Source organism: Lissotriton helveticus, chromosome 5_1, assembly GCF_964261635.1.
Source record: "Lissotriton helveticus chromosome 5_1, aLisHel1.1, whole genome shotgun sequence".
Lineage (NCBI taxonomy): Eukaryota > Metazoa > Chordata > Amphibia > Caudata > Salamandridae > Lissotriton > Lissotriton helveticus.
Genome location: NC_136065.1, coordinates 371,709,493 through 371,720,200, shown reverse-complemented (window position 1 = coordinate 371,720,200; position 10,708 = coordinate 371,709,493). Strand labels below are relative to the sequence as shown.

Sequence of the window (10,708 nt, the reverse complement as noted above, 5' to 3'; positions counted from 1 at the left end):
CTCAGGACGAGAGTTCCCGTCATCCATTGCCTTGGGCCTGGGCGCTTCAGTTTAAAGCCCTGAAGTGCCCTAAGCAGTCTCACTGACACCCCCATCCCACTCTGTGACGAGGTTAGGACTGCTGCCTTCCCGCATTGGCTGACCCTAGCCAATGAGGGATGGCAGCAGTCCTAACCCTCCTGGGACCTCCAAGGCTTGGGACTGCCGGCTTTCCTCATTAGCGGACCTAAGATCAGCCAATGAGGGAGCCGGCTTCCCTCATTGACTGACCTATGGTGAGCCAATTAGGGAAGTCGGCAGTCCCAATCCTTCTGGAACCTCAGAGGCTTTCCTCTCGGAGATCTGCATGTAAGCAAGTTTTAGGTTATTTTTTTATGTTAGGTGTATGCATTCGTATATATGTATGCATGTACAAATGATACGAGTATTTGATAGTGAGTGTTGTGTGTGTGAAAGCATGGGTGTCTGTGATGTGCATGTGTGCCCTGCCCCCCAGTAAAATTCCCAGCCGACACTGTTCACAAGTGTAAGTTACCTTTGTACATAGCCCTGCCAGTATTCTTCCACTGATCTACGATGTGATGGATTTCAAGCCAGTGACTAATTAAAATAAGGCAATGGGTGAAGGGGGCTGAAATGAATCCCATTCTATATATATCGTAAGCAACAGGTAAAGTAGACAGCATCACTGTCAACCCATACCTAAAAAGGAAATGCAGTGAAAAGAGGAACAGACACCAGCGTAGACCAAACATGTTGGCATTTATTGATATTATCTTGTAACCAAACACCATAACCCATTGTTGTCAACAAGCTTCATAGCATTACCCTCTTCACAGAGAAGCCCATTCTGTAATGAGACATAAATGAAACATTCATGTTTTAAAGATTCTCAGAGGAGCTGTACGATGGACAAACACCAAGTGACAGACAGCAGCATGGCTGGAGTCCATGCCTACCAATGCTTGGGCCCGCCCTTTACAAAATAAAACTTTTGAAATGGGAGGAAGGGGGGGGGGGGCATGAATAGAAAGTGCAAGACTTTACACAGTACAAAATGAACCCAAAATGTGTGTAAAAGGTGCAAATTGAATTCAGATGTTCTACAGCTGCGATCCTTACCATCTATATTGAACCGCTAGCTTCTTTTTGATAGTAACTCAAGGAACCCAAACCTCCACACCATATAGACAAATCCACCTTTAGCAAATATATCAACTGGTGATGGTATTTAAAAAAAAAAAACACAATTTCCCAAAATGGAATTTCCAGAATTTTGCTATCCCGCCAGCATGGTGCTAAAGACCAAATTAAAACACAGGTTTTACCCCATCCATTTACAGCTCCCTCCAAACCCCAATGAAAACATTTGCAACAGGAAAACTCACTTGTCCTCCAAAAGAAGCCACTTTACAAAATATTAACAATATTTACAACAGTACAGAAAACACAGTTCAGTAGTCGGTTTTCAAACTGTTCTTGTAATTGGTCGGTGGTTTCAATGTTTTGAACAAAGATCTCTAGGCCACTTCATGAAGGAAAGGTTGTACTTGTGATGAAGTTCTGCCACTCAAAATACATGCTCCTCGATTATATGCTGCTGTAGCGAATACGCAATGTTAGTGCTTAGGTGTAATACCACTAAATTTCAGAAAAAGATGTAGTGCAGATCTTCACCTTTCTTTTTTTAGCAGTCACCTCTATATTTTAAACGGGACATACAGTGTACAATCCCTTTCTGAAGTGACCCAAATTCCTTGATCCCAAACCTTATAAGTGCTCCGACAATAACCCTCCACGCTAATTAGAGTCACCTGAAAAGGGTTACAAACTTAGAAACAGACCATGAAAATACTTAAATGAGAACAACAAACTTTTTCAGCAAAATTGATTTCTCTTTGCATTTGGGGAAAAACACTAAAAAAATAATAGAATATACAGTGTTCACTTTATAAATAGATTATCCTTAGCTTAGTTTTTAATTTCATAATTCTTTTGTGAAGCCCATTGTAATCTTTACTTGCCTCCTTTTTTGTGAACTAATACTACACCCTCCTCTAGTCTTTAACCCAAGTCTTTGGATTTTATTTTAAAAAACATGCACCCACAAATATTACAAATACGTTCAGTTTTACAGGGTTTTGTGTTCAGTTTTTATATAAAAACCCATTCTCCTTAGGTTCTATTACGCTGCTATAAGACAAAAAAAATCCTTTTCATCCCATTTTAAAAAAATACAAGAGCAAAAAAATTGATTTCTTGTGTACAATTCTAAAAAAAAGTGTCAATATGACACTGCCTTGATAATAAAAAATAAAACAAGTATTTACAGTTCTGCAACGAACGGACATTTAAAAGATTTCCAGCATTTTTAAAATTGCTTTGCTCTCTAGCAAGCTGTTTGCAACAGGCTGCAGTGGTAATGCCTGCACATTTGGGATTCCAGATAGTTTTTGTGGATCATTAACAAGAATCAACAAACTGCCACCTGTTGGTGCTGCTGCCCACGAATGCATTGCAGCGGTTGCAGCAGATGACCACTGCTGCATTGCAGCAGTCAGAGCATTCCAGTGAATTGCTCCAGTAATTCCCTGATCGGCCTCTGCCTGTGGGCTATATCAGACACATGTCAGGCAGAGCATGACAAGATTGATTAGACAATGGCCTGAAGGGATCTACCCATGCCCCTGTAGGTCAGCAGGTCTCTGGGTGAGGAGTGCTGGGATTAGAAATACAATAATGGGGACTTTCAACTCAGCAAGTTATCTGGATCCCTTCACCAAATGCACAGGCAGACACTGCAGTCTTCTAGGACCGCAAAGCACATAGCAGCTGAGTAGGGCGGAAAACCGCCAAATACCCAAACTAGAAACCCCCTTCGACAATGTTGAACCCTGTCCCATTTATCGAAAGGCTGCTTTTACCATCTGGTTAACCCCACTCCTCCCTCCCACAGTCATTTAAGCAGGCCCTTCTTTGGCTACTAGATACAAGGTGAGAATGAAAGCTTTGGAATAAAGTATTTTTTTTTTAACCCACATCATCTATGAAACATTCTATTTGTAAAAGGCCACTAAAGGTAAAGGTAAAAATATATATATATACATTTGCAAAAGAGTCCTCTTCCAAAGACTGCTGCAGAAGCCCTTCGGCATCAGTCTCAAGGTTAAAAACACAGAAACAAGAAAGTACCATCTCTGAGTACCTGGTTCAGCCTTAGCCTATGGCTATCAGAAGGTCTTTTATTGGCTGATAGAACACCAGCTTAGTTTTAGGCTCAGGAATTTCTATAGTTGAACCAGTTAGTTTGTGTCACCTCTAAAAGATATTTTGTTCCTTAAAAGCAGAAAGCAACTGGAAGATGTGCTTGTCATCAATAATACTGCAAAAATACAGTTTATGGGAAGTGGGAGAGAAAACAAAAGAAATATATTAGTCAATGGCCTGTGGATTCCACTGCCCACCCATTGCTTATGTGACAGTTTGCCTAGACCTGTGAAGAGTGCATGAAACTCCTGATTAATCCTCCTTTTTGTTTCAGTCACTTTTACTGTGAACTCGACTATTGAAAAGAAACTGATATGCATGTTTTTGGATAGGAAATTCTGCAGTGATGTCCAACATGAAAAAGAGGTTGCTTTGGGATCTGAGAACATATCAACCAAGCCTACCAGTGAGGTGTGTCTTTACATCTTGAGGTAATAGACTACTGAAGTGGCATGATCTTGTTCGGTCATTATCCATGTTATTTATTTATGTTTTTTTATAAAAGGCTATTCATAAGAGTGTCCCGGCACTAAGAACCAATCACCAACTGTCAGAATCAGAAAGAAATTAGACGGCCTGGTTAAACAGCCAGGTTTTTAAACCTCATTTGAAGGAGCTCTCATCTTTCATGGCATGTAAATGACGAAGGAGAGCATTCCAACTAGAAACGGCCAAGGAAGAAAAGGAGAAGCTGCCCCATTTCTTCCTCTTAGATTAGGGCATAACATCTGAGGAGCGCACAGCTTTTGTAGGGAAGTAGTGGATGAGTCCCTTGGCCAGATAACTTGGCCCTGCTTTGTAACCATTCCTTAGAAATTAACCTTTTGGGAGATCGGCAGCAAATGTAAATTATTGTGATGTACTTTGATGTGATCATATTTCCAAAGATTTAGCAGGAGTCAGGTTGCAGCATTCTGTACCAACTGGAGTCTCTGGAGTGGATACATAGGGAGGCTCCAGTATAAAGCATTGGCATAATCCAGCCTCAAGGTTATAACCACATGAATGACTGTTTTCTGACACTGTGATGGGAGCAAAAATAAGAATGTTTTGAAGGTTCTCAGGAGGCTGAAGCAAACTCTCATCACACTGTCCACCTAGAACCTGAAGGAAAGTGCATTGTCAAATGTTACCCCCAAGATGTGGGCCACTGTGACCGGGGTAGGAGGGGAAGGAGCACAGCTGGGCCAGAAATTGCCATACGAAATAGGAGAGGGTGAGCCGAAGACTAGAACTTGTGTCTTACTGGTATTACGTTGGAGATTGCTCTGTCCCATCCACTGAAATACCGCTGAGAGACAAGCCACAAAATGATCCTGAACATGGAGGATATTCTCATCCCAAGTGAGGACAATTTGTGTGTCATTTGAGGACCCAATCTGTACCCAAAATGATTTTCCTAGGACTGCTAGAGAGGTCATATAAACATTAAACATAGGGCTTACGGCCGAGCCAGGAGGGACTCCAAATCTAAGTGTTTTTGGGTCAGAAGCAAAAGGTGGCATCCAAAAGGACAGACTTCTGCTAGATAAAAAATTATCCAAATCATGCAAAGCCATCCTGATGTTACTCAATTGCTGAAGGATAGGATGGGAGACTGTATCAAATGCTGCGGATGATCTAAAAGTAAAAGTGTTGCCTGCATCTGGTAAAGAGGCATAATTCTATGATGCCGTCAATCACCGCCAACAGGGACTAGTAAGGTTAGCAATGGCACCCAGCGAGGTAATGTGATGTTGCTAGTTGCCTTTGATCACTGTTCCCAGCAAAGAGTTATGATCTTTTGAGCACACCAACAGTTAATACAAAAAGATGTGGTCCTATAAGGACTCCAGGGAAATGTCATCGGGCGATGTAATTAGCTTGGGCGCACATTGAGTGCTTATGGTTTTGTGAGGTGATCATTCACTGCCACAAATCATGAGGTATTGTCTTGTAATATCATACAGGCATTCTAGGCATGGAATTGTGAGGGCATAAGCAACAACCCCACCAGGAGGCAGAAAGAGTTTGGAATGCATCAACTACTGCAACCAGAGATGCATCACACCCTTGTTTGTTGACTGGAAGATTGTGAATTGGTGTGTTATGCAAGGTCAAATATCTTAGTCAACAAATGTTGTTGCAACACATGCACAGGGTGGCTTTAGCCGAATCGATAAGTGAGAGTGACATTACGGTCACCTCATTCACCTCTAGGATTTCTAACTGGTTATGAGGTTGGTTAGTGTGTCTGCCTTCTGGCTACACCCGTAGAACCAGTGGGTCTTTCTCCAGAAGATGGATGCCTGGGTGTTGCGTCAGGAGCATGAGAGCATTTACTATTCATCTCACATGAATTTGCAGGCTGTCGAAGAGGTAGGGTCTGGATAGCTAGCTACATATAACCCTGTTTGCATTAGCTGTGGCGAAATACAACAAACGTGACAAGAACACAAACAGAGTTCCACTGGCAGGGAAGTGCACAAATCCACTGAATACATGCTCATGAAAGAGCTGTGCCAGCTTTTGTGAATGCCTTCATGACCAGGAACAACTCAGATGCAGCAAGTGTGGACGACTACTGCAAATTGTCTGATGGAAGGAGATTAGTGATATGGGCCAAATCTACTCTCCTGGATATGCCAATAAAGTATGTCACTATGCAAGGAAATCATGCTGGCCGAGAGAAAGGGACGAAATATGGCCCGTGTGCGATGTGACTCATGGGAGATAGTGCACAGAACAAGATATTTTCCCTGAGATTTGGGAACAGCCAACACAGATGCTCAATGACATTTTAATTACTACTGATTACAACCTGATCCGCTCATCCCATCCTCCAGAACCACTGACAATGGCTATGACTGCACCTTCACAGTTGCTTCCACAATGGTTATATACTACCCTTTATATTTAGATGACCAGAACCAAGCATTCTCCACATGCCAGGATATAGGCAGAACTGCCTGTTGGGAGACTATTTACACTCCAAATATTCTCACCTTTTACAGCCTGGAAATGGATTTAGGCAAGACTAAGGCTGATATTTAAGAAAATCCCAAAAGGACTGGCCTGTTTATTTCTAAATATAATTGCATTACCTTGGACCCAAAAATTCAAAACCTGCCAAATTGACCTACAAATAAAAGGGTACAACAGTAGACTGGTGGGTGGATGTTTCCTCATTCTCAGAAGAAACGCTAGATCCTGAAGTAGTCTAAAATACTACTCCCAATGGTATTCGTGAACAAAAAAAAGTCAAAAACAACATGCAACAAAGACATAGTTAAGAAACAAACACTAACCGTCCCAATAAATTTAAAGGCATTTCCCAAAAGATAAATCTGAGAAGGACACCTTGTGTGCAACGCAGACGGCCCCACAGAATCTAGTGTGCAGCAGTGCAGAAGGATTCCTTCCAGCAAAAAAAAGGCAGCAAGGGGAGGCAAGGGTTAAAGGCGGGGGCACAATATGCAGAAATAAGGCCAGCTTATTGCATAGTAGGGTGATAGTGCGCAATACACCACGACTGCTCAAGAGTAAGGACAGGGCTGCAACATGGCCGTGAACCTGGTGTTAAGGCATCCGATGAGTCTTCCTAGGTTCGGAAGGTTCTTTCATCCAGTGCAGACCTTAATGTCAGTACTCCTTGGGCACACTACAAGTCTGTTGAGCCGCAAGAGCCCAGCCTCCATTGTTAAGCTATCCTCCGCAGTGCTAATCTCTTCTGGTGTCTTGAGCAGCAGTCTTGGTGCAGCCACCTGAAGCTAGAACATTATCCCTTGCAAGAATGTCTATTGGTAACATCTCGCTGATGGCTCAGCGTGGGGAAAAGGCACATTTTAAAACACCACGTTCGCATAGAGTCCTGATGGATGTTGCAGCGCCATGTATAGGAGTACTGACAACTGACATTTGCAGCACCGACCCCGGAAAATGGGGAACTGGGGGAAGTCCCCAAGACGCTCTTTAGAGGGATTGTTGAAAGTCTCTTTTCCTGATGGTTCTTCGTGTGTTTTCACGTCCTTCCTCATAGTCTATTGATTACGGAATGGGGAGGCTATCAGCTGACTGAGTCTTCGGCCTCACCATCCCTCTCAAAATCATCCTGGATCTCATCTGTGTTGCCGGAGTCGCTGCTGGCCACGGAGCAGGCTGTTGGAGAATCGCTGCAGAAGGAGTGACAAAAAAAGGGTTACTCACACTTAGAGGTACAAATGAAAGGCAAACTGTTCTACAACATAGGCTTTTACTGAGAAAGGTTCTGCTTTACCCCACTCACCCTTTAAAAGCACCAACAATTACTTTTAAGAGGCCTTACAATATGGAGGGGATTCACTCAAGTAACCAGAAATCAAGGCAGTTTAACGGCAGTAAATCCAGGGTATGACCAGTGTGGGAATTTGTGACAGGTGCACTTCCGGTCATATGTTTTCTTCGGAGAATGCCATCCAGTTGACGGAAAGTCGGGCTGTTGTACTGCCCTGAACCCGGGAGACTCATGCATCATTCACAGGATGTTGCGGGATAGATGGAAACTGGTGAAGGAGGTACAGTCCTTGAGTTGCAAAAGTGGATGTAAACCACTGCTGGGAGCAATATCAGAGCTACGCACCATTTCAACACTGCAACAGTCAAAGGTGTTGCAATGGGTGTGCTGTCCTCAATACTAAAAAGGAAAACAAGGTACGACTAAGCTGTACTTCAGCACGGTTGGTTGTAGCGCTTACTGGAATACTAGGGAGGTTCTACAGCTCAGATATAAAAGTTCCTTGGGCGAACTGTGTGTTGGTCACAATGCTACAGGATACAACTGCAGTGGATAGGTCAGTTGCCTGTGAGTCCCACGTTAAAAAGAAAGCGTCCTGACCAGCAACCCTCTCTTGGCATGAAGGGCCAGATGTAAAACTCTTCTTAGCAGTCGCAAATGGAAAATTGGGGAGTTTGTGACCCCCTAAAAAGGGTTGGCGTACCAAGGGCGTCCCTTCCTAATAGCAAGTCGCACTGGTATGCACGATTGTTTTGTGACCATAAAGGCAGTCGCAGAGCAATCGCAGTTACGAGTCACAAACGAGAAGGGATCCCCAGGGGACCACTTCCCCTTTGTGAATGTATGTGAAAACACGGACCACAGCCTGCCCTCAAAAAATGGAAAGAAACTTTTTTTTTTTGTTTCTTTAAAACTCATCCCGTTTCCCTTAACCCCTTGCACGCAGTGCCGGTTTTCGCTCTTTGCGGGCGATTTAGAGTGGGCGGGATTCGGATGGCACCCCTGGGGCCGAAGGGGTTAAAGGAAAACAGGCTCCATTTGAGAAAGAAAATAGCTTTATTAAAAACGCAAACCGACATGGTTTTCTACTGCTCTTAGCAGGTAAATCCCAACGGGTCACAAATTGCGACCTGCCTCATGCATACTGATGAGGCAGGTCATTTGGGACCACTCTGGGAACTGCTAAATGTGTCTGAGACACATTAGTACAATCCGTTTTGCGAGTCACCAATTGGGAGTCATAAAAACATTGTTATTTGGGACCCGCAGAACGAATGGTCATACATCTGGCCCAAAATACCTTGTAAATAGGGTTTGCAGTTTCTAGGCGAAGTGCTCCATGTTCTTGCTATCTATCAGCATATCACCACTGTCAGCCAGCTTCACCTGCCTCAGGGGTATAACACAATACATGCTCTAATGCAAAATGTGATAAAAGGCACCCAGAATTCTTATATCTCAAACTCTGGATGAGCATGAGACCCAAAGGGTCACCACTCCAGCGCCCTCTGCTGTATGCATTGCAAGGCCCTACATTTTGCTCTTGGCTTTCCTACCTAGTGAGTGACTAGTAGAGGGGAGAAGAGGATGTCAGATTCTGGGCCCAAGCACTGCCATATATCATGACACTAGTAGGCAGAGAAAGTCACAGATGGATCAAATAAGGATTGTCGATATACTCCACTAGAATTGCAGTAAATTAACAACTCTACTAATTATAGGGTTTCAATGTGTTTAATCCAAGAAAAGATAGCCACTTCTGCAGTAGCAGCCAGCGAAGTGTTATCCACCAATCAGAAAGAGGCATATGGGATCGCTACCTGACCACGACGCAATCACAGGCACTCAGATCATGCACAAGGAACCAGAAGACAGAGGCCTCCTTTGATATGTTTGAAGCAGGTCTGTATCCATGGGGAAGCAGGAGGAGGACTGTGTGGAAGTGGTTGTGGTGGATAAAGGACGTATGTTTGTGTTAGTATGTACTGGTATCTATATAGCACAAACATAGCTACAAGCAGAGTGTTCTACATAAGACAAGGGTTTTGGGAGACGATCTACAAGATTATGTACATCAAGCCAAATATCTAATTTTTAGGCATAGGGAGATTAAGTGATTACATAAGAATCGCATGATGCTGAGCCTAACGCCAAGGCTAGGAGTCAAACCTGGGTCCCCAGGTTCCAGTGCAGGCAGTTACAACCACTAAGACACATCTCCCCGACATGGTGCCAAAAGATATTCCCCCTATTTTGTGGCCAACTATTTCTTGGCAGAACACCAACCTGAATGTAGAATTGGTTCAGAAAGCTTGGCTAGGGATGGCCTCAAGAACACTAGTAAGCCCAGACTGACCAAGTTTTCTTCCACGTTTTGATGCAACTTACTGCTTGAAATTCAGGAGTCAGTGCGGAGTAGGTGGAGAATAAACCACACTTGCAGAAAAACTTCAGTGAATCAGGTACTACTTTTTTCAGCTCACAAGCTGTCGTTCGGATGCATGTGTGCTTGAACAACAGACAGAGCTGCTTGAGGGAAAGGCTGCCCCAATGCTCATCGGTTCCAGTATTTTCCAAAATTATATTGGCCATTCGCCAAGTAGTGTCTCCTCACCTGCCCGCAGAGCCTTTGATTAACCGGCGGCACGTTTCCATCTGCACATCCAGGCCACGTTTCATGCTGCACATCTCCATGTACTCATGCAGGTGGCGATTCATGTCGCTTTTTGCCGTTGCCAGTTCCAGCTGTAATTGGGAAAAGAAAAAATGCTATCATACTTCTATTGAACCCATAGCAGCCTGTATAGGGACAGGTTTTTATGTTATTTATAGGAGCGCTAGTATAAACAAGCCTTCCAATGCAAAGGTGAGAGCCGTGCAAAGAGTGACTTATTACTCACTCATGTTTCAGAGTACGTTTCTGTGTTACTACTTGGCAGATCAACTTCAAACGCTAAAAGCTGCCAACTTTAACATATGTGATCAAATGCTCAAAAAGTGCATGCCACCACCCCGGGTATCCAAGGCACAGGCTGCTGCATGCGTCAAACACAGGATGCTACAGTGGAACACGCCATCATCCCTTGCTCCAGAGTCACAGGCCGCTGCCTCTTGGTCCAGAGGCACAGGCCGCCGGCCCTTGCTCCAAAGGCAAAGGCTTCCAGGGTGGATCTTTTTATCTTATTAACT

The 10,708-nt window shown here is 43.7% G+C and overlaps 1 protein-coding gene across 3 annotated transcripts in view; it reads right to left on the bottom strand.

Annotated features, from left to right (window-relative positions):
* Nucleotides 1-1,241: 1,241 nt before the first annotated feature.
* IFFO2 (intermediate filament family orphan 2) overlaps nt 1,242-10,708 on the bottom strand; it is a 153,058-nt gene continuing 143,591 nt past the window's right edge. For all 3 annotated transcript variants that reach the window (XM_078642516.1, XM_078642518.1, XM_078642519.1), the window contains 2 exons: nt 10,134-10,264; nt 1,242-7,418 (listed from right to left, as the gene is read on the bottom strand). In XM_078642516.1, coding sequence (XP_078498642.1) covers nt 7,313-7,418; nt 10,134-10,264 — 237 coding nt within the window. In that variant the 3' untranslated portion in view covers nt 1,242-7,312. The remainder of the gene's footprint in view (nt 7,419-10,133; nt 10,265-10,708) is intronic.